Source organism: Lolium rigidum, chromosome 6 (genome assembly GCF_022539505.1).
Source record: "Lolium rigidum isolate FL_2022 chromosome 6, APGP_CSIRO_Lrig_0.1, whole genome shotgun sequence".
Classification (NCBI taxonomy): domain Eukaryota; kingdom Viridiplantae; phylum Streptophyta; class Magnoliopsida; order Poales; family Poaceae; genus Lolium; species Lolium rigidum.
Window position 1 is genome coordinate 182,051,170 of NC_061513.1, and position 24,725 is coordinate 182,075,894.

General features: G+C 46.3%; 1 protein-coding gene across 1 annotated transcript; it reads left to right on the forward strand.

The window, feature by feature from the left end:
* Positions 1–502: 502 nt before the first annotated feature.
* LOC124659053 (phenylacetaldehyde reductase-like) lies at positions 503–5,285 on the forward strand. The gene is made up of 6 exons (XM_047197012.1): positions 503–680; positions 1,442–1,611; positions 2,053–2,241; positions 3,457–3,619; positions 4,278–4,467; positions 4,986–5,285. Exons 1-6 carry the CDS (start codon positions 548–550, stop codon positions 5,143–5,145), a joined length of 1,005 nt encoding a protein of 334 aa, XP_047052968.1. The 5' UTR covers positions 503–547; the 3' UTR covers positions 5,146–5,285.
* The last annotated feature ends 19,440 nt before the right edge of the window (positions 5,286–24,725 follow it).

Consider the following 24,725-nt stretch of genomic DNA (forward strand, 5'->3'; position numbering starts at 1 on the left):
ACACATCGAGCCTCGCAAAACGGCTAAGTCCCAGATGATTTGTCTTATGTTTTGGGCAATTCCAAGTGCATGTGTGGCGCCGTTGGGAGGGGCGCCACACATGCTGCCACGTCGGATGGGCGCACCAGCTCGGCGGCGAGGGGCCACGTCGGGCTGGGTCGGTGGCGCCGGCGGAGAGGAGCCACATGGGCATGTGTGGCGCCCGTGGGAGGCGCCACACAAAAGGGTTAGATTGGTGAAATAGTTTCGCCGGAGGGTTAATCTGTGCTTTTCTTTCACTTTTAGGTTATTTTTGTGTAAATCGCCGGCGTGTGCCGTGACGTTTCGACCGGGGCCCTGCACGGCTGCACGACTTTGAGACGAAAACGCTCGTGCACTGATCGAGTGACGCCTGCGCTGACGTATCATGTCACTTTGATCCTCTGACTGATATATATTGGTGCTAGCAGAGCAGATAACCAAACCCCACACCTGCGCTGCGCTCCACGCCGTCGCACCCCCTCGTTCCGATTCTCCAGCCGAGCACCACCCAGCCCCAAGGAAGGAGATGAGCTCCGCGGCGGCGGTGGGAGCAGGGAAGGTCGTCTGCGTCACCGGCGCCTCGGGGTACATAGCGTCCTGGCTTGTCAAGCTCCTCCTCGGCCGCGGCTACACCGTCCGCGCCACCGTCCGGGACACGGGTGAGCACGCACGCCCTGATCGCTTCACTCTGCCCGGATCCATGTTTGTTACGCCATGTATGCAATATAATTGGTTATAGATAGGCCCAGTTGGTCCCCGTGAGGTGAGGGTTCATCAGTTGAGTGAGGGATCGGGTGTTTAATCTCGGTAGATTTCGCGGAGGTGAAGTTGGGATCGATTGCCGGATCTGGTTGGCAATTTGACACCTCTATAATCTCAACAAGAAACAGGGCCTTATTGCAAGCAAGAAGCTGTCGACACTCTTCCATACTGAATTAGTACTGTATGATTTTGAGGTTACTGTTCAGATTTTCTCTCCGAGAAAGGTTTCTTTTGATGGATCTCCTCTTGTTCCTCAATCTTCGGAGAATACGGCGTTGGATTAGTAGAGAAAGTTCTCTGTTCCGAACATTTCCTGGAAGTAGACGACATGTTTTAAATCTTATAAAGCTGGTATGGCCGCTGTGAGCGATAATGCCGGGAGTGTCTCGGTACTGCAACTGCATACTTAATCTAAAAAGTTAGGTGCCAGGCATTCCGACTTCTGGATAAAACTACAGAATTGAGTTCCCGCTGAAGTGTTGCTAGTGTATCCGCTGCTATGCTGTTGCGTAAGCTGAATTTTCATTCTGTTTTGGGTGGTAGGAGTTCAGAATTAAGATGAACTGAAACTTGACTAGTGGTAGTTGGAATGTCTTGCGATGCTTTCTTAATGTAACATGCATGTGCAATGCTAACTAGCTGTTCTTTTTTTTTCCAGCTGACCCTAAGAAAACATTGCACCTACAGGCCCTGGATGGAGCTAAGGATAGACTGCACTTGTTCAAAGCAAGTTTATTAGAGGAAGGCTCTTTTGATTCTGCCATTGGAGGTTCTGAATGTGTATTCCACACTGCTTCTCCCTTTTATCACAATGTCAAAGATCCCAAGGTTAGTGTCATGGTCATTCTGACACAAATTACAGACTATGTCTGTTTTGGTGTTGATCTCAAGATACAAATCATCACATGTCAAAACATTTTCACTTAAGTGTGTTGCATCACGGGAGTATTGTTATGTACGTTGTTAGTGTATCACGGGATTAAAGTACTTTGCAATAGGCCATTTTCCTCTGTTTATAGTTATGGTACCTATTCTTAACGATACACTCATGTATGCTTGAATTACATTTTTTTGTGTGTGTTTCAGAGCATCCACTAACCACCTTACCACCATCCCCTGTAGTCTGAGCTCACTTAAATGTTAGATCTGGACTGTTCGATCATTGCAACATAGTGCATGCAGCATTTTCCCCCGTAGTCAGCTGATTTGAATTGTTTCCAATGCTTATTTCACTAAGTTATTTATTGTATACACATGTATGTCTTTCAGGCTGAATTACTTGACCCAGCAGTCAATGGAACACTCAATGTTCTGCGTTCCTGCAAGAAAGCTTCTATTAAAAGAGTGATTGTAACGTCATCAATGGCTGCTGTTGGTTACAATGGGAAACCAAAAACTCCTGATGTAGTAGTTGATGAGACATGGTTTTCACTTGCAGAGCTCTGTGAAAAGAATCAGGTAATATGCCTTTATATGCTGATAAACCCGGGTTGTTTTCCATATTTCAGTGGCATATAAATATATCTGGCTCTGATTGCTCTGTATATCACTCCACCTGCACTCAAATGCCATTGTTTTGTGTACTTGATGACGTACGTACCAATTCTGCAAAGGCTGGGTGCATTCAATACCATCTACTGAAATACTACATTTTTCTTATGAGACAAGAGGGTGATACCATTGCTTGGTTTTTGTGTTTCCGCACAATGATGTAGGTTGAGTCCAACGAAATACATAACGCATAATGAGTACTTTCCATATAGGAAAGTAACTGTCAGTTGATATTTGTGTCATACTACTCCCTCTGTCCAAACGAAGCGTCTCAACTTTTTCTAGATATGGATGTATCTATACACTAAAAACGCGTCTAGATACGACTGCATCTAGGCAAAGTTGAGTAAATTATGGATGGAGGGAATACTATACTTGGTTAGTGTCCGAAAAATATATTCCCTCCATCCCAAAATGTAAGGCGCCTAAGGATTAGTCAAAAGTCAAATCTTACTAACTTTGACAAAATATTTAGGAAAAAAAATCTACATCTACAATATTGAATAGACACATTACAAAAATGTAGTTTATGGTGAATCTTTTGTTATTGATTCAGTATTATAATTGTTCATATTTTTGTGTATAAACTTGGTCAAACTTAGAAAACTTTGACTTTTGAGTAATCTTTAGATGCCTTACATTTTGGGACGAAGGGAGTAGTATACTTGGTTAGGTCAGCACTTTGCCAGTATGCGATAGGTTGTCAGTCTCTGTGTTCCCAACTGAATAATTGCAGAACAGCTCTGCATCAGCATATTGGTTAGTCAAGATTTTGCTCACTACTGTTACCATATAACTGACATCTGCACTTGCCATTATAAATACATCCCTACTATTACAATATAACTGACACTTGCACTTGGCATTATAAGTACATCGCTCTTCTATGGGATATGCATTTGATTCCCTGTACTGACTGTAAGCTTAGCTATATTTTCTGCTTTCCAACAGAGTTATTCCAATACTTGTTACCTGACATGAAAAGTAGACTTTATAATTGTTTGCATGAAAATCTCTTAAAAAATCTACTTCCACTTCCTTTTGTATGTCCATTTATAAGCCGTACTTAATTGTACATCATTCCTGTTCTCATCTGTTCTCTTCAATGTTCGTCTGCTTCAGCAATGGTATGTGCTATCCAAGACCCTTGCTGAGGAGGCTGCATGGAAGTTCTCAAAAGATAATGGATTTGAAATAGTTACAATAAACCCAGCAATGGTCATCGGTCCCCTGTTGCAGCCTACATTGAATACTAGTGCTGAAGCAATATTGAAGCTAATTAATGGTATGTGGCTTGACGAATTAACTTTTGTGAACTTACTCTATGCAAAGTATGTAAGGTAGAACTCTGTTATGCCTGCATCCATTTTACATTTGTCATTTGTTTGCGAGAATACCCCTATTTTCCATTAACACGTCTTCTACAAACAAGCTCAAAATATTCCAAGCAATGTTGAATTCTGTTTCTCTCAAAAAAAGTTGGTTCTGTTTTGGGAACTGACTTAAATGCTGTAAAATATTGCTATACTGAAATGATTCTATTCTCAATTCTTTATCTAGCTAACAGTTTGTGCATCATAAAGCCACAGATTACATGTACGGTGAGTGTTATGAATCTTGTGAGAAATATAAATAAGATGACTATGTTTAATTGACTTGGATTGTGTTACCAGCATTTGATTGTTTACTTCGTGGTCTGGCCTATGGTATCTTCCTGTGTTTCTCTGGGGCTTTGCTTCCATTTATTTGAACACGTGGAGCTTCATTGCCATGAATATAGTTTAATCTAGCATTGATCTTGGGTGACCTATGGAGAACATGAACAAAATAGATGCTTATGTCTAAAAAGAGTTCAAATTACAGTGGCTTTGCCTAAACAAGTCTACTCTAACAAGACATTTCTGTGTGACTCTTGACAAGAAATGTTTCATATTTTCATGCAGGATCATCTACTACGTACCCTAATTTCAGCTTTGGATGGATAAATGTTAAAGATGTTGCCTTGGCACATATTCTAGCATATGAAGTTCCTTCAGCAAATGGAAGATACTGCATGGTTGAAAGAGTTGCTCACCACTCAGAGCTTGTCAAGCTCATACACAAAATGTATCCCGACATTCCCGTGCCAAACAAGTAAGTTAAAATTCTCTGCAAGCACTTCCGCAAGTGACTCCATTGGAATCGAATCAAGAATAACATAGTTCTGGGTATTATTTCTTCCTTAGTTTATTTTCAGTTGAGGACCGGGCATACTCCTTCCATTCCAAAATACAAGGCATAGCAATTTAGTTATAGGTCAACGTATTCTACTCCCTCCATTCACAATTAGTTCTCGTTCTAGGTTTAGTCAAAGTCAAGCTTTGTAAAGTTTGACTAAATATTTAGGATAAATTATCAACATCTACAATCTAAAATATATAGTATTATAATCGTCATAAACTATATTTTCATATTATATGCATTTGGTATAATGGTTGTTCATATATTTTCCTATATTTTTAGTCAAACTTGTTAAACTTGATTTTGACTAAAGCTAGAACGCGAAGTAAATAAAAACGGAGGGAGTATGTTTGACCAAGTTTGTAGACAAAAAAAATCAGCATCTACAATACCATATCATCACCAATGTTTTCATTTTCTCTTCTATGCAGGTGTGCTGATGACCAGCCATTCGTCCCAACCTACCAAGTCTCAAAGGACAAGGTAAGAAGTTTGGGAATGGAGCTGACTCCCCTGGATACAAGCATCAAGGAGACTATCGAGAGCCTGAAAGAGAAGGGATTTTTTACTTTTGAGTCGAGCCACCTGTGAAGCAGCAAAACTAGTTTCGGCATCACTAGTAGCAGACACCATGTGCTGTGCATATGCATATGACGTTTATGTGGGCGGTTTTACGGGTTGTGCCGTGGCGAACTGAAATAAATGAGACATTGTGATTTGTTGGTCCGTTATGATTCCGTGGATTTGAGTTGATACATTTATAACCGGTACACGTGCACATCCTGTATTCTTTCCTGACGCCACACATGAATCTGAAAACACATACTACCTTTGTCTATAGAAGGATCTAAAAGGATGTTAAAATTTCATTTAAATTTAGATGTATCTAGTCACTTTTTAGTATACAGATATATCCGAATTTGGACAAATCTTATTAATAAGGGCCAATTTCCTTTGTCACGGCAAAATAGTTGGCGGTGGCCCTGATAAGTACAATCGCGTGGTACACATGATAAGTATCCTGAAACCAACAAACAATAGCCTGATAACAACATTTTGGATATAAACAAAAAGGTTGAAATGCGCTCACTGCTAGGGAAAGTTTGAATTTGACCCTGATAAGTACAATCGTGTGGTACACATGATAAGCATCCTCAAACCAACAAACAATAGCCTGATAACAACATTTTGGATATAACCAGAAAATATCAAGTTTATAGACAATACTAGACCCTCCCCGCATATTGCTACTCATGAGCCTATCTTTCTGACTTTGCGCTGAATTGAGATATGATAAGACTAGAGTAGAATGACAACTAGAGATCGAGATGCGACAACTAGAGAGGGAGGGGTGAATATGAGTTAACGAAATTACTATGAATTAAAACAAATTTTAGCGGTAGCAACAAATTATCCGCAACAATTATAGGTTGAAGCTTAGGATATGTACAACAGGGTGACGCCATCCTTCCCTTATAGTTGCCACGTCGGATTTTTACTTAGTTAGAGGAGAGAGATTGAAGAAAGAGAAGACTGCTTTTCCTTAGCTAAGGGATGATCTAGTATCAAATAAGAAAGCTATTTTCTCCATTGTACATCCCTTAGCAGCCCAATTTTCCTCTAAATTTAATTAATTGTATTTATTGCTATGGATGAAAATAAGAGATAATGTATTGTACTACTCATTTATTGTCTTCTCTAGCAGCGTGTTCGGTTAGATGAGGGAAGGGGAATGAGAATATAACAGTGGGAATTCGTTAATGGATTAGTCAAGAGAAATTGACTTTTAGTCCCATTCCCCTGTTTGGTATGTTGAGAATTATCACCGTGACTAATTAAACATAAGTTAGTATTGCCGACTTGCCGTAGTACATGTTAAAATTGAGACATGGTGCTCTCTGAGGCGTGTTTGGTACTGTATTATATATGTATAGGCGCAACCACGCAACACTAGATCTAGGCAACGATCTAGGCAAAACATGGCAGAAACTAGGAGAAACACTAGGATAAATCAGATGGTAGTCACAAAAGGGACCTGTACACCAACTATTAGCAAACAGATGAATGGAACAAATCTAGGCAACGATATTGCCACGTGGGTTGTGGCCATTGGTTGCGGGATGTACGTAACAAACAATAATGGTGCTACCTTTTCTCGGCTAATTCCCAATCCCTAATCGATTTACGAGGGGTCCCCTAGGGAAGAAAGAGTTTGCCCTCTTAATTCCTTTGCCCTTTCCCTTCTCAACTCCCATACCCACCAACCAAACAAGAGATATTAAGTCTCATACTCTTATTTCTCTCTCAAAAAAAGTCTCATACTCTTCTAATTCTCATTCCGTTCTAGTTCCCCTAAACCAAACACACTGTAGATGACATGGACTACTAAGAGAAAACGCGTCTACCTCATAAGAAAAATAGACAAGAAATAAATAGAAAGGAGACGAGTACTGTTGGCACCGGTTATACTCCGTTTATAGAGGCTATGCACCAGCACACTCTAGTTCACCGATATCAACATCGGCAAACAAACATCACTTGCATGCGTATGATGTTCACAAGCTCGCGAACTAAGCATTCTTCTCCGTTAGCGCAAGCTACTCCACTCCGCACGATTTCCGATGAAAGATCTACGAAACTTCACAAACTTGTTGGCAAGTCCACACACGGGACGCTCGATGGCGACGCCTAGCCTTCTAGGAGATTGCTAAATCCCCAAGGGTAACAAGTATAATCTTGGTGGCCATGGCCCGATCTTTTTTAGTGCTCAACCAAACTCAATACTCCAACTCCCAAAAGATATAACATGAACTTGGATTGATCACAAGGATCTTGTAATTCCGCTTGGTTTTGCCAACCTTGCCTGTTGGGGACTAGGTGCTATTTATAGATGCTCGAGAGATCTAGCCATTGGATAAATGTGTTTGTGCAATGGATATATGTAACAACTAGTTTTCAATATAGGTTTATCTCAACTGAGGTTGTCCTCTTCAACTTGGTGTTGTGCACATATGCATAAGTTACACAGGGCTCCATGAAGCCCTAACTCTATCACATCAACTTCTCATTACATGTGAAACTAGACTCAACACAATTTTACTAGGTCACTGTCTCTCTTCAACCACGTGGTTTTATGCTAGGGTCTCAAGTTGGGAAAGCAAGCTAGGGTCGCAAGATGTGAAAGCGGACTGATACCTCAAGGGATTTCCAAAGGAGGTGTATGTTACGAAAAATATTTTTAATTGGATTGAGCGAACACTAGTAGAAAAAACCTCATCAGTGGCGCACGAAAAAATGATTCTGTGGCGCATGGGCGGTGCGCCACAGAAATGTCGCCACAAAAATAAGGTTTCTGTGGCGCACCGGACCGTGCGCCACAGAATTAAGGTTTCTGTGGCGCACTAGGTGTGGTGCGCCACAGAAATAAGTGGTTATGTGGCGCATATGATCTAGCTGCGCCACAGAAATAGGTGCGCCACTGAATTATATTTTGGTGCGCCACAGAACAATGGACAGGTATACTCGATTTATTGCTCCCTGGTGTATTATATAGGTTTTGTACACAGTATACAGGTTATATACTGATATAATATAGACAGATATAATATGGACATATATAATCATCACATCATCATCACATTACTTAGAGCCCGATCGAGTTATACATATAGCTCCATACAACTCATAATCCATGCAAATTAATTAAGTTCATCATCTCTAGATACAAATGAAGTGACACCGGCCGCCGCCTACACTAGGATGAAATAGAGTACCGCCGCGACGATGGTGAGCAAGAGCGAGAGCACAAGGAAAGTCTTCATCTTCATCTTGCTCTTGTTCGCTTGGTGCTTCCTCCACTTAGCAACCGCCTCGTGTCTAGTCGGGTACCATTTGTAGCAGTTGCCGCTGAACTTGTGCACCTGTTTCTTGCACTCCTCCCACTCCTCGTACACTCCTGGAACCCGCCCCTCGAACACGACGTAGTACGTCATCTCTATGGACACAAGGCATATTAGTATATAACGCAATGGAAAGAGTTAGAGGGTTCACATGCATACATATTCACAAGAATTAAAGCAAAAAAATAATAATAAACCTAAAAGACATATAGCATCGGTATCACATAAGTAATATGGTTCAACGATAACGACTACAATAGTAATTGAAGTCCAACAACGACGACCACCGTTTCGAGCAAATTAAGCAAGTTTAGTTTACAACACGGTACAAATTGTCCATCGATTCAAAGTAATGCTAGGCACACCGGCCTCGGTCAACGAGACGTCTTCTTGAGCGGCTCCGGGAACGGCTTGTACAAGTCCTTCGTCGTCCATGTCCTTCCATCACCCTGCCTATGTAGGTGTTCTTCGATATCCCTCTTAGACAACCCTCCGAGTTGGTGTAAGAGCCCCGATGTGTTGGATACATCTTGTAAGATAATTTCCGAGAGCTTTACTTGGATGCGATGGAAGTCTTCTCTAAGATCATCATCATTGATTTCCCCCGACATTTTAATGGGGTCTCGCTTACTAGGTGGCAGAGACATCATCTCCGCATCCTCGACAAACCCTTTAAGGTGATGGAGGACATAGAAGGCCTCCTTAATGCTGCCAGCTGGCTGCTTGATACAAGGGAAGTCGATCACGTGCTTGAACCCGAGCTTTTTAGTGTCCGGCCTGATATATTGCCCATTCTTGTCGAAGGTGCCTCCATTTTTGGAGTAGCCAAGGATAGCCTCATCGAGAACACCCCTTATTCTCTTGTAGTCTTTCTTCGTTGTCGTACTCGACGAGTCGAAATACTGGGCTAGTGACCACTTCGGATCTAGGATGATGAGTGTGAGTATTTGTCCCTGCTCAACACATGCAATTGAAATGGAATGTTGGAAATGATCGGCAATGGAAGAAATATATAAGAAAGCATAAGTTACGACGGCCGTGAGCGGATGTGTACTTACTCGGGAAAGACATGCAGAAGAATGGTGTTTCTCTCTTTGTACATGAGCATGAAGCTCTGGAGGTACCGCACCGCCTTGGTCAGTGTCCTTGAGCCGTCCTGGAGCTGGCTATCGCGCATGTAGTAGGGATCCGCTACCGTGATGTGGGGGGTCTCTCTCTGTTGATCTTCATCTAAAGATTGATCGCGTATAGGCGGACCAAGTTATAGTCGAGCCGTTTCGAGTGAAATAGATTGAAGACGTCCTCGAACGCTATGAAGAAGATATCCGCGGGGTCTTCATGGACGAAGTTCGGGTCGGACGGCACCTTGACCGAGAACACCGGGTAATTTGGATCCTTTTCTTTAAGAAGGACGCACTCTAGATAATGAATAGAGTGCTGCAAAGGGAGCATTGGTCCACTTGCGAGGTGTTCCATGTCCGGAGGCAGTATCGCTTTACCAGCTTCATGACACCGGGGCAAGCCATCCGGTGTAGGTGGTACAATGTCGTCGGCCCAGATCCTCTTAGGAGCAGGTCGGCTCGAAGATGCGCCCTTCTTGGTCGCTCTCTCCTTGCCTTCTTCACCCGACCTCGTCGGGGGTGCTGGTGGTGCCGATGGTGGTGCTTCGGTGCCGCCGGGGTCGGTGCTGGTGGTGCTTCTGAGGTTGCTTGGGTTGCTGCTGGGGTTGATTTGGGTGGCTCCCCGATGATCTTCTTACGCAGCGTGTTAGGGCTGAAAACGGTAGCAGGCTTGACTTGAGCTGGATTGCCAGCCTCCAGAGGAGTGTCTTGAGAAAAACCCGTGAAGACCAGGCGTTGCTTCGTGACTGTAGTGGGACGACCAAGTTGATCGCCGTGAGTGCGGAAGGCTTGTTCATCCATAGGAGGCATGTATATATCTTGGCTGCAGGCGCCAGTGTTGATGTAGGCATCGATGTCATCATCATCATCTGCATCGTTGCCATCAAGTGGCGCCATGTCCTGGACCTTAGGTGGTGGCGGTTGCGATGCCGCCGCTTGGAGTACCTTGCGTCTGGTCGACGGTCTTTGCGGTAGCGCTCCCAACAACTGTTTGTGGCGTGTGGTGGTGGCGGCGATCACCGGTTCCTTCCGGGTGGCGGCGGCGACCGCCGGTTCCTTCAGGGTAGTGGGGGCGGCGACCGCCGTTTCCTTAAGGGTGTCGTCGGCGCTGGCGATCTTGGGCCGGATGATAGGGAGGTGGCGACGGTGCTGTTCTTAGCACTCGGAAGACCCCCCCCCCCCGAAGAATCTGGTTCTTCGGCCATTTCATAAGCCATGAGGTGCAATCCCCAAGGGACAAAACATCGCCCTCGTCTGTGCCCGGAGGTTGAAAGGTGGGATGGCGTAGCGGTACTCCGGCATTACCATTACCAACTTGACCTTCACCACGTTTTCCGCCAATACAGCGCCGTGCATAACGCGGGAAGCCATGACAAGGCCGCTAGCAACTTCCACCAACTTGCCGCCGGGCTCCACCGTTTGCGAAGTATGCACTCGTTCATTCCGAGTCGTGGGCGCCATGTTGGGCATCGTGAGATGGCAGTCACGAAAGGCATATATAGTTAAAGAAGATGACGCGAAGGAGTAACTAATGAGTTTACCTTCTAGATGGCATCGATCTCGGCTACTGTCGATACAAGGGCGGCGGTTGGGGGCGTCGATGCGACCAGTTGGAGCTGCGGCGGCGGTTGGAGCTGCGGCGTCGGGTGGAGCGGCGGCGTCAGGTGGAGCCCCAACGCCGGCGTCGGGTGGAGCCCCGACGCCGGCGTCGGGTGGAGCGGCAGCATCGGCGACACGTGGAAGCTTGAGTTGCTGCCGCTGATGTTGGGCACATGTATCGGCCCCACTTGACCTCCCGCATTCCAAGCAGCTAACCCTCCATCAACCCAGGGGGGATGATCTACTGGATCTTCTCGTCCAATAATTTGTTCATCATCTCCGTGTTCTCCACAGGCTTTTCGGCCACCAGCTTCTCTAGTGACTCCACCTTCTTCTTCAGCTCCTGAACCTCGGATTTATCCTTAGCCGACGACCTCCTCTCCAGCTTTCTCGTCTTGGCATCCGATCCGTAGTACTCGGATAGCTTCATACTTGTGCCAAAGCCGGACACACGGCCACCCGACGTCGGTGGCTTGTCCAGGTCCCTGTTCTTGTATTTGTTCGTCGCCCTGTTGAAAGGCGTGTCCCACGGTTCCGTCGACCCCTGGGACGACGGGCCAGCCGTAAAACTAGCCTTCAACTCATCATCCTTCAGACAAAGGAATTTAAGGTTAGCCCATTTGGCTTCATGGCCTAATAAGATGAGCGAAATAATATAGACTATCCTTACCAGGTACTTCTCGAAATCCCTCTGAATGGATCGTAGCGATCAAGAGGGGGGGGGGGTGGGGTGAATGGACGCTACGTCAAGTTTTAGCCTTTTTCAATTTTTAGTGCAACGGAAGGTAAAGGTGATAGCTTTAGCGATGGCGGTGTTTCTAGAATGATCCTAGACAAGTACAACAAGCAAAGGAATCAAACAAGATAGTAAGAGTAAGGAGCGGGACAACCGGAGGGCGCGGAGACGAGGCGAGGTTTGTTTCCCACAGTTCCTCCCACAAAAGGGAGTACGTCTGCGTTGAGGAGGTGCTAGCCTCACACAAGAGGCTAGACGGCCACACCACGAAGGAAGGCCTCACCTTCTTCCTCGAGAGAGCTTCACAAAGGTGCTCTCCCTTCTCCACTAAGGCACCGGTCGAGGCGGTGATTCCTTCACAAGGTTGGGGCGAGCTCCACACCACAAGGAGGCTCCCAACAACCTATGGGGCTAGCACAACACCAAGCTAGCCTCCATAGGTGCACTTCTTCCAAGATTCCACCATAGGAACTCTACCACCAAGATCCACTAAGGACTACCACGAATTGGTGAAATTTCTCTCGGTAGAACGATAGATCGGGGTCTCCTCCACCACTCCTCAAAGTATGAGCAAGATTGATTGGGTAGGGAGGAAGATCCACTCAATTTGTGCTCAGCAACAATGGAGGAGAGAGAGAGAGAAGAGCTAAAAACGAGCTGGGGAAGAAGAGGCCTTTATATAGGTCTCCTCAAATCCAACCGTTATGTGCAGTTTTGGCCTAAGCGGTACTACCGCTTTGTGCAAGCGGTATTACCGCTCTGAGTTCAAAATCCCACAGATCTAGTCCACGTGGACACAGAGCGGTACTACCACTCGCGGTACCGCTCGAGGTACCGCAATAGGGTCCAAACCTTACTGGACTCCAAGCGGTACCGGAGCGGTACCGAAGCGGTACTGCCGTAACTAGTTACGGTACTTGAGCGGTACCGTGGGCGGTACTACCGCTTGCAAGCGGTACTACCGCTCATGGTACCGCAGAGGTACCGTAACTAGTACTGTGGGCCAATATCGTGTGTAAGCCTCAGAGCGGTACCTCAGAGCGGTACCAGTAGGGATAGCGGTACTACCGCTCCTGGTACCGGTAGTACCGCTATGGCTAAAACTGATTTTCCTCTTTTCCTCTCCTACCATGTTACCTCACGACACACACACAAAACCAGAAAACCTAAGATCTACGCTTCAGTCTTCCGATCATAGTGTGTTCAGCGAGGGCACCATACACCTACAAATCCATCAAAGACAATCTTTGTGCACGGTTAGAATTATTCAAGTGTTGTCATCAAACACACAAAACACGGGATATAGATCTTGCTCTTTCAATCTCCCCCTTTTTGGTGTTTGATGAGAACACAAGAATTTGCAACATATCATAAGATATTATGATAAGGCTCTTGATTTGTAATAAGTAGGCGAAGCTCCCCTAGATGCGTGCATATTTGAAATATGCATTTGTATACAAATGCACGCATCCTAGAGAAACGACTCCCCCTAGATTCTACAAACCATGCACATATGCAACACGGATAATTGACAAGATGAAAAGCATATGCACACTATGGAGGTAACGCAAGATCATATAGGAGAGTTGGGCGAACTTTTCATACCTTTGCTTTGAGAAAACCCAAACTCACAATAAGTACCTCCATAGAATTGGTGTAGCCAACATGAGATAGATAATGAAGACCAATATAGGCTACCACACGAATAAGTCTTAATACAAACCGGGGGATCGGGAGATCCACAAATAGAGTAGCATACGAAATAAGTTCCAAATAACTAGAGATAAAATATGATGCCAAGGTCGAAAAACCAAAAAGAAGCACCAAGCCCTGGGCATCCCCATGCAAATTCCCGTCCTAATAGACCAACTTCTCCCCCCTTTGGCATCGTAACACCAAAAGGGAGAAGAAGCATACTACCGCCCCAAGGTGAATCACTCGTCATCCTCCTCCTCCTCATCATCATCTTCCTCGTCGTTCTCCTCCTCATCATCATCCATCTCCTCGTCCTCCTCCTCGTCCTCGTCCTCTTCATCTTCAACTTGTCCCTTACCATGAGGTGGTGGAGAGGGTTGAACTATGCGCTCGGGAATGGAGTCCTCGGAACTTGACCAAGTGAGCTTGGACTTCCACTCACCGGGAGGAGTGATGTTGTCCTCGGAGCCCTCGGAGACAGGAAGCTGCATGTGCCTCATCATTGCCTTTTGGCGTTGGCGGATCTTCTTGTTGTCATGGTGAGCTTGATACATCCTATCTTCAAGATCCCTCTTGAAGCAAAAAGACTTCTTGAGGCGAGCGGTGAGCTTGGCGAAGAGACCCTTGGTCTTGATGGAGTTGGGCACGAAGTCGGAGTCATCACTATCAGCTTCCTCTTCCTCCTTGTCCTTGGGAGCCCCCTTGCCAAACCTTGGAAGATCATGGTTCTTGACAAGAGGACTCTTCTCCTTATGGATAGTGATGTTGGGGCGGCATTTCTCAAGAAGATCTCCACGGCCTTCTTGCTCCCACTTGAGACAAATGAGCCTCATGATGTATGGTGCATATTGGGGAAGCTTGCGAAGGAAGGCACAATCGCGCATCTCATGCCAAATGTAGTCCATGATGTCCAATTGCTTGCCGCGGCCCTTCATCTCATGAGTGCGCACAAGAAGGTTCACAAGAAAGCCATGCACTTCATCATGGTTGGTGTGCTTGGGGTTGATACTGCTGCGATAGATGCGGTTCATGATGTCGTAGACGGGAAGAAGGTTCTTGCCACTTCCACACAACATCCTCCCGGGAATGTAGAGGTCGGCCATTTTCTCCTTAGCCATTGGCTTGGCCTGGAGGTGAATCCGGAAGACGTTGGTGTCATAGTCATTAAGTTCATACCCAATGCCTCTAGCAAAATCCTGCCACGTGGCCTCCATCAGATGTTCCCTTGTCATCCACTTCAAGGAGCGGAAGCCTCCTTCATCCTCAAGGAATACAACCGTGGCGTAGAATTGGCATATGACCTCCTTGGAGTAGTTGTGAGAGAAGGTCATCGACTGGTCAATCCCTTGCTCTACACATATCTCAAGAGCTTCTCCAAAATACTCGAGGTTGGAGTTGAGCTTGTCCATGCTAATGGAGTATTGAGGGCAACAGTTGAACTCCTTGGCCCCATAGACTTCATTGTAGATCCTCTATTGGTTGACATGATAGAAGAAGGGATTGGGGCATTGACGAGCATTCCTTGGTAGCAAATACGGATTGGCCCCTCGTACCTCCAAGAATCGGGATTTCTTGAGATCAACCATTGATTTCCGAGGACCCTGAGCGGTCCTTTTGCCAGCTGCTTCCTCCCTCTGACGCTTGGTGAGTCTAGCGGGAACAATCTCCTCTTGCTCATCTTCATCTCGATGACGACGAGAGGACGGCTTGACCTTGCCGCCACCACGGGGCGTAGATGATCCTGTGAATAGCAAAGGTTTGAGAGGGAATAGGGGATAAGTGCACAAGCCATGAAGTTAGAGATCAAGGAGGACACTAACAAGCAACATTGGTGAAACTAGTCAAAGCGGTAGTACCGCAACCAGACCCGGTAGTACCGCTTGGACCGGTAGTACCGCTTGGACCGGTAGTACCGCCTGCGAACAAGCGGTACTACCGCTCAAGCTCTGCACATCTAGATCTAGGTTGAGGACATGGCAAAGAAGTTCATAGTGTCACACATTGTTGCAAGCTAGTATCCCCGCACATGTAGAGCTTCCAAGAGGGCTTCTCCACCGCAAACCCCCATCAAACCCTAGCCTATGCATCTAGGGAGTTCAACACACCCTAGAGAGAGAGATTAGGGTTCATACCGGAGGACATGGCGGAGAAGAGGATGGGGAAGCTTCTCCACGGAGGAGATTTGGCCGGGGGCGGCTGGAAGAGGAGATCGGGGCCGGTCTCCTCGAGGTCTTGAGCTTGGGGGCGTCGTTGGCTTGAGGAGAGTGGGGATATGTGGTGTTTTGGGATGAATCCCGACCCACCCGGTACCTCTAGTCAAAAACGCAAGCGGTAGTACCGCTCGTGAAAGCGGTAGTACCGCTTACCGGTACTTGCCCGGTACCTCGGGCGGTAGTACCTCTCTGGGGGTAGTTTTTCAGTTTCGTCAGACTATTGCCCCAAAGCGGTAGTACCGGCCTGAGATACGGTAGTACCGGCCTCCAAACTCAAAGACACTCAGATTTTGGTGTAGACTTGTGCTTTTAGACTGAGTTGGCTCAAGAGATAGATAATGGCTTAGGATTAGATGACGGAACTGTTAAGGTACTACCCAACCAAGCTTGCAAGAATCAAAGCAAGGAAAAAGCCAAGCTTGGGTGAATCTCCCATTAAGAAACAAAGAGAAATGAAAACCAAAAGCAAATGAAGAAAAGAAACCAAAAAGAAACAAAAGGCTCCTCAAGGAGGAGGTTGGTGGCCGAAACCACCGTGTAAGAGTTTAGTAGTGTGAGGTTGCGTAGATGTATCTAGGACTCATGGCTACAACTCAACATGAAGCTCATTAGTCACTTAGTTGACGAATAGCATATGTTTTGGATTTCTTTATGCATTATGGGGGGAGGGTTAGCTCAATAAGTTTAAACCGCACTCCCCCTATGTTCATGCGTGCTTTCCATCTAGACATGTAGCACGAGAGTGGTATGATGTCCACTTTCAATGCAATGTCCGGATGAAACGCACAAAGAGAGAGAAGCAAACCTTATCGTTGATCGGTAGAGCATGAGATCATATCCTTGTCGGTCTCATCAAAGGAGTGTAGATACTTGAGGTACTTTGGGGTTTTCATACCGTTGACCCCTTACATAACTTCCCTTGAGTGTGTCTTGATGTACTTTGCTTGAGATATGGAAGAGTCTTGAGCTTTTGCACACCGGCGAGTATAGATCATAGGAATAGATTCTTGAGGGATCCTTGATCATCCAAAGGTTTAGGTCCTCGCCATGACCCCCATTGTTGTTGATGCCGAACTTTAGGTTGTGGAAGAGGCGATCTAGCTCTTGGTTGTCCAATGGAAGAGACTTGGACTTGTGGTGTAGATTGCTCCACATGGGTGGAACTTCGTCCTTCCCCGGCACACATAGAAGGTAGCTTTTGAGATCGGCGAGTGCCAACACCCATCCTTCCTATGGTAACCGGGGGAATTGCATCTCCTTTCTCACAAGAAGCACTTCGCCTCCTCCAAAGAACTTTCATATTCATCAAATGAGTCTCATCACACAAAAACACAACCACACAATAGACTCAAACTCCATCCAAATAAGGTTTGTCTCTCACTTCCGGCAACCCCATGAAGTTGGGGTAAGAATATGGCTAGGAGTAAATGATGGATTCCTTCTTTGCCAATGAAGATATCCAAAATATTGAGCTTGAACTCCAATCCGTTGTTGCTCCTTCTTGCAAGGATAATGTTATAGAACTTGAATTGAACTTGTTTGACAACCTCCATGGTTCATTTTCTTCAACGCAATTCCTACAAAACACGATCTCTACACCAAGAAGCATTTTCTATTAGTCCAAGAACGTGGCCTCTCGGAGTGTCTAGCTCCACAAGAGGACCACAACATATTCATTGTAAAAGGTACAAAGACCTTAGCATGAAAAACGATGAATGGGATGAACATTGTAAGCAAGGGTCTTGACAAGACCGGGTGTTGCCACCGCCTTGTCAAGGCCCAATACCTTTAAGCTTGCTTGTGTTGACGCCATAAGAAGAGATAGAGTGAGATAGCTCGAAGGCGACAACAACTTCTTTGCTTCCGGTCAAGAGAAATGTGGCTTCAACCTTCCACCAATGAAGCACCACCGGAAGCAAAGACCTTCATGGATTAAGCTTTGGAGATAGGAACCCATTTTTCAATGGGCCCTATCTTGATGCTTTTCTTTATCTTGATCCTCCTTCTTCTCTTCTCTTTTGGCTTTATAGCCACTCCTTCTTCATTGCAAGAGACGTCATTGGCCTTATCTCTATTTTCAATGACTCCTTCCAAGTATTGCACTTGAATTTGGAGTCTCTCAATTTTGGACTTCAAACGGTTGACTTCATGAACATGATCCGGATGAGGATGAGTGTTGTCGAATTCTTGAGCCTCTTTCTCCTTGTTCACCCGGAAATGTTCCAACAAAGCTTCCTTTTGAAGAGAATTCATTGTCAAGAGTGAGCGCTTTTGTCTTTCCAAGGTGGCAATATCGTCTTCATGGTTGCGACAAATATAGTCCTTGCTAGCCCGTTTATATTCCATCAAGGCTTCCTCATACATGATCTTGATCACCATAAGCTTGTCATTTCTCCTCTTTAGAGTTGCAATTTCGTCCTCATGGTCACAACAAGTTTCCTTTCCTTTACTCAACCGAAAGTACTTCATCAAGGACTCATTTTTCCTATCATTCACTTCAACTAGCTTGGCCTTGTGTCTCTTTATAGTGGCAATCTCCTCTTCATGATCACAACATTGCACCTTCTCTTTACTCAAACGATAGTATTCATCCAAGGCCTCCTCTTGAGTTGAAATGTCTTTCAAGAATTTCGCATTGTGTCTTCTCAAGAAGCAAACTTCGTCAAGGAGCTTGTCACAACATGGATTGGGACCTTCATCTTCTTTCTTCTTAGTAAAGGTTGCGACATCCTTAAGTGACCATTCATGGCTCTCTTCAAGAAAAATCTTCTTCGCCTTGAGCTCATCCACCCAACCAAGAGCATAATCTCGGTCCTTGATAAGTTGGGAGATGAGAGAATTGTTGGAGTCCTTAAGAACAAGAGCACTAGCTTCAAGAGACATACGCATGCACACTTCTTCCTCATAGGCTTGAGTGAGAGAGATAAGCTCTAATTCCTCCTTCTCCTCAAGCCTCTCCTTTTTCATCATATGATCTTGATCTCCTAGCTCCAACAATACCTTTGCCACTAAGCAACGAGAAGTGTTGGTGATGAGGCTCTCATTTGGGGAGTCGAGGGGAGAGATAGAGAGAGTGGAGATGGCGATGGCGGCCACTTCTCCCTCTTTCCATTTGTCTTCACGCTCATCATTTCATCGGAGGAGTACTCCTCACGAATAATGAAGGCTCTAGGTTTCTTGGTGGAGGAGATCTTGGTGTTGTCGTAGTTAGAGGAAAACTTGGAGAAGCCTTTGGAGAGAGATCTAAACTTGCTCTTACGAACAAGTTTTCCACCATTGTCTTCCCTTTTCTCAAAGATACAATCGGCAACAAAGTGACTTGTGTCGCCACAATTGTAGCAAGCTCTCCCCCTTTGCTCTTCCCGTGGACTTGTAGGAGAGTATCTTGAAGAGTCATGAGGTGAGTATCTTCTTGGCTTTGAGCTTCGTGTCTTGTTTCCACTCCAAAAACTCTTGGCGGCGAGAGCCATGTGTTCATGATAGTTGGTCTTCAGATCATCCGGACCCCACTCAATGTGATCCTCATCGCTCTCACTAGATCCATGCTCCTTCATCTTCAATGCAAGGTTAGGCTTGCGGGTGTTGAGAGCGCGAGCAACAAGATCTTCCGCATTCTTCTTAGATATATCCAAAGCGATGACTTCACTAAGGACTTCATCGGATGTCATAGCACGGAAAGAGGCATTTTGGCGGATGGCGGTCAACTTTACTTCCTCATAGGGAAGAAGAGCATTGTAGAACTTCCTTTTGATCCAAGGGTCATCCACAAACTTTGCTCCAAGATCTTGCATTTGCACGGCGAGAGCAATAAGGCGCCGGTACATCTCTTCGGGCGATTCTCCCTCATTCATGACGAAGTTGTCAACCATGTTGTTCACTTCATCAAAACGAGAGCTTTGGATGCTCTCATTTCCGAGGAAGAGCTTGTCAAGTTTATCCCAAGCTTCCTTGGCGGTCTTGAGCGAGCGGATATGAGCGTGATCCTTGGGCGTGACGGCCATGTGAATCATGTTGATGGCGGTGGCGTTGAGTTGGTCATCCACCACTTCCCTTCTTGTCAAGTTCATTGGGTCTCGTGGTGAATATCCCTCTTCAATGATACGCCAAAGCTCGGTAGAAGCACTGCGCACATGGGAACGCATTAAGAATTGCCAATTTTCAAAGCTATTGGATTCAAGTAGCGGTGGTGAACCATGAGTCAAGATGCGAGGCATGGGTATTGGGACATTTACGGCGTAATCACTTGGTGGTGGCACCGCATGATTACCTCTTAATTGTCCCGCAACCGGAGATTCATCATTCCCTTTTGATGAGGTGTCAACATCCTCAAGATCCTTTTCCCGAGGTGGCATTGTCGATTGCTCAACAAATCCACCAAGAGGAAAAGTGTTAACTTGTGGTGGGGGAACATCGACACCTCTCTTAGGTTCTATGATGGGGTTTGGTTTTGGAGTAATCAACTCCATCATCATAGCCTTCATTTGAGATACAATGGATGACTCCAATTTCTTGAGGTCATCCAAGGTAGCCGGAGTTTTATCGGCAATTGATGATGGAGATGATTGCTCACCGGGAAGGACTCCATTCACAACCACCCCTTGAACGGCCTTTTCTTAGGCGGTAAAGCCCGAGCAAGAAAACCTTGCTCTGATACCAATTGAATGGATCGTAGGGATCAAGAGGGGGGGTGAATCGACGCTACGTCAAGTTTTAGCCTTTTTCAATTTTTAGTGCAACGGAAGGTAAAGGTGATAGCTTTAGCGATGGCGGTGTTTCTACAATGATCCTAGACAAGTACAACAAGCAAAGGAATCAAACAAGATAGTAAGAGTAAGGAGCGGGACAACCGGAGGGCGCGGAGACGAGGCGAGGTTTGTTTCCCGCAGTTCCTCCCACAAAAGGGAGTACGTCTGCGTTGAGGAGGTGCTAGCCTCACACAAGAGGCTAGACGGCCACACCACGAAGGAAGGCCTCACCTTCTTCCTCGAGAGCTCCACAAAGGTGCTCCCCCTTCTCCACTAAGGCACCGGTCGAGGCGGTGATTCCTTCACAAGGTTGGGGCGAGCTTCACACCACAAGGAGGCTCCCAACAACCTATGGGGCTAGCACAACACCAAGCTAGCCTCCATATGTGCACTTCTTCCAAGATTCCACCATAGGAACTCTACCACCAAGATCCACTAAGGACTACCACGAATTGGTGAAATTTCTCTCGGTAGAACGATAGATCGGGGTCTCCTCCACCACTCCTCAAAGTATGAGCAAGATTGATTGGGTAGGGAGGAAGATCCACTCAGTTTGAGCTCAGCAACAATGGAGGAGGGAGGGAGAGATAAGAGCTAAAAACGAGCTGGGGAAGAAGAGGCCTTTATATAGGTCTCCTCAAATCCAACCGTTATGTGCAGTTTTGGCCTAAGCGGTACTACCGCTTTGTGCTAGCGGTACTACCGCTCTGAGTTCGAAATCCCACAGATCTAGTCCACGTGGACACAGAGCGGTACTACCACTCGCGGTACCGCTCGAGGTACCGCAATAGGGTCCAAACCTTACTGGACTCCAAGCGGTACCGAAGCGGTACTGCCGTAACTAGTTACGGTACTTGAGCGGTACCGTGGGCGGTACTACCGCTTGCAAGCGGTACTACCGCTCATGGTACCGCAGAGGTACCGTAACTAGTACTGTGGGACAATATCGTGTGTAAGCCTCAGAGCGGTACCTCAGAGCGGTACCAGTAGGGATAGCGGTACTACCGCTCCTGGTACCGGTAGTACCGCTATGACTAAAACTGCTTTTCCTCTTTTTCTCTCCTACCATGTTACCTCACGACACACACACAAAACCAGAAAACCTAAGATCTACGCTTCAGTCTTCCGATCATAGTTTGTTCAGCGAGGGCACCGTACACCTACAAATCCATCAAAGACAATCTTTGTGCACGGTTAGAATTATTCAAGTGTTGTCATCAAACACACAAAACACGGGATATAGATCTTGCTCTTTCACCCTCACGTCTTTGTAATCCGTAATAAATTCCCCCATCTTCCAGTCTAAGTAGTAGCTGGACCAGACAAAGTTCCTAGCCTGTACATCCTCGATTTTGTGCCAGGGGTTTTCTTTCCCCAGACGTACCATCTCGGCATCCTCCTTGTCCCAAGTGGGCTGTTTTCCTCGGTAACCGCCGCTTCCGCAATGGTGGGTCCCTAAGTTCAAATCCCGCATTTTCTTCCCCCAGGCGGTCCATTTTTTAACAGTGTCAGTCTCTAAGTAAGACTTGAATGCATTAAAGTCTTCTATGGAGAGCGGCGGGTCTTTGCTACTTATCCTCTCCCATCTTTCACCGGCCTCGATCTTGTTCTTCAGCCGGTTCTTCCAGCTGCTCAAGGTGGTGCTCATCTTCGTGAGAGCTAAAGAGTCCACCTTCTTATTGAACGGCTCCGGGAACGTCTATCGTTGGTGAAGCTTCTGGAGGAGGGATTGGGCGATAGCCGCGTTCTCAGGGCTTCTAATGTCCTTAGTTAGGATCGGCACGGTTTCACGGACGATGCACCCTAGTTGCATGCTGTACCCTTTGGCAACCCACGAAGGCTCCATCGGTAGGCCACTTTCATAGACTACCGTGACAGCATCGGTGACGTTGGCGAGCACTTGCGGCCTCCGATCCCTCCTTGGCCTCCTCGCCGTCCTCTTTTTCTTACCCTCCTGAGGGTTGCCGCCGCTATCACCTTCCGTGCGGTTGGCTGCGGTCTCTTCACCGGTCTCGGCGGCGTCGTCCCAGGTATCGTCCTCGTCGCCGGTGTCGGCGGCCCCCCCGGCCCTCTCCCTCGGAGGCGGTGTCCCGGCCCTCGTCGGTGTCGGCGGTGACCCCCCGGCCCTCTTCCTCATCGCCGGTCGACTCGGCGGCGGCCTTCCGGGGCCGCTCGTAGCCCACCCAGAAGTCCTTGTTGGCATCTCTCGCTTCTTCGTTCTGGCTCCTTGGCTTAGAAGTGTTGCCCGACATGTTTATTTGCACTTCATTAAAAAGAGGCAAAAAGTTAGTACAAAAGTCAACCAAAAAATTTGGCATGACCTTTGCTAATTTTTCTACGTAGGAGTGCCCATTTCTCAACCGAAACAGAAGTTAATCAACGCTTCGGGAGAAATGGGCAACTCAATGAAATCCCTGCAAAAATATACACCATATATCCAACATATCCACCATATATCCACACCATACAAAGTTGCCCATCTACAATACATCAAACAAAAGCCAACAAACCTGGAGCATCTATTTCAGCATATTTTTTTAACCTGGGGCAGTACAACAACAATCACCTTCTTAACCTGGAGCATCTATTTCAGCTTATTCATTTTTATTTTTATTCCCAAATAGTAGGTTGTAGCTTGTTCATTCAAATAGTAGGCAGTACCAGGCATGATTTATGCATCCATTATATCTTATCTTATCTTGCTAGGTGTTCTTCTTTTACAACATTCATCTAGTCACTACCAGGCATGATTTATGCATCCATTATATGCTTCATATAAATGAAGTTTCATCATACAAATACTGCATTATTATTGTCAACAGAGAAATGAAAAAAGAGGTAAGCCTACAACTCTGCTATTGATTTAGACTATAGCAACACTGCATAAATTGGCCACTTTATTCTTGAAAGCATCATCCACTACATAAGTTAGCCACTGCATATTACAATAACCACTGCAAACAACCACTGCAAACCACTAGATTTGTTTATTATGAATTTTATACCTATTCTGTGTGTTTTGACAAGTATAACTACATTTATTTATTATGAATTTTGTCATCTTCCTTGCTTATTCACTAGTTCATGATGACAAGAACAAGAAGGTCTGTTTTCCACTAGCCAGATTCCCATGATGAGTACAAATTTGGGGACCATTGGTAATTCAGTATGTAGAAAAACAACAAGAACAGGGAAGGACAAGAACAAGAAGGTGGTGAATCTTGGTGATGAACTCAGTGGGGAGGTGAGAGGGGCAGGGGACAGGGGAGGATAGGGGAGAGGGGCTCTCACCAAACGGGTGGCGGTGGTGGTGGCGCTATCCTCCTCCTCCTCCTCGGCGATGGCGGCTCGGGCTCGAGCGTGAACCACTGGGCTCGGGCGTCCTCCTCCTCCTCGGTGGTGGCGGCGGCTCGGGCGTCCTCCTCCTCCTCGGTGGTGGCGGTGGCTCGGGCGTCCTCCTCCTCCTCCTCCTCGGTGGTGGCGGCTCGGGCGTCCTCCTCCTCCTCCTCGGTGGCGGCGGCGGCTCGGGCGTCCTCCTCCTCAGCAGCGGCGGCGCTAGGCGGCGGCTCTAGGCGGTGGCGACGGCGCTAGGCGGTGGCGACGGTGGCAATTAGCTAGGGTTCGTGCACGAAGAAGAACTGGGAAGGGTGGGGAAGAAAGGGTTCGCGACTATTTCACCAAGTGTAAATATTCTGTGGCGCACCAAAGTTGGCATGCGCCATAGAATTCCTTAATTCTATGGCGCACCAAGTGGGACATGCGCCACAGAATTAAGGAATTCTATGGCGCATGCACAACTAGGTGCGCCACAGAATATTTACACTTAGTAAACAAACTGGGCTAATGTTGTGTTCTGTTAGAAACACAGCATTAGCCCAGTGGTTAAGCCCACTGGTAGGCTTGGGTAACCCAGGTTCGAACCCTGGCTGCCCCTACTTTTTTCCCTTTTTTAAAAATGTTTTTCTTACATTTTCAAGAAAGAACACAACATTTAATAATTACTAGGGATTTTCAATTACAAATTACTTGTCTCACACACACACACATGTTCTTGTCTCTCTCTCACACACATGCATGTACTTGTCCCGGCTTCGAGCTCTAGCTAGCGTCTCTTCGCAATCTTCTTGCCCTTTCGGTTGTTGGCGGTTGAATACTTTATGCCG

Coding starts and splice junctions, on each gene's coding strand:
- LOC124659053 (XM_047197012.1), top strand. CDS start 548: ATGAGCTCCGCGGCGGCGGTGGGAGCAGGGAAGGTCGTCTGCGTCACC. Junction 681..1,441: donor CGCCACCGTCCGGGACACGG/GTGAGCACGCAC, acceptor TTTTTTTTCCAG/CTGACCCTAAGAAAACATTG. Junction 2,242..3,456: donor AGCTCTGTGAAAAGAATCAG/GTAATATGCCTT, acceptor CGTCTGCTTCAG/CAATGGTATGTGCTATCCAA.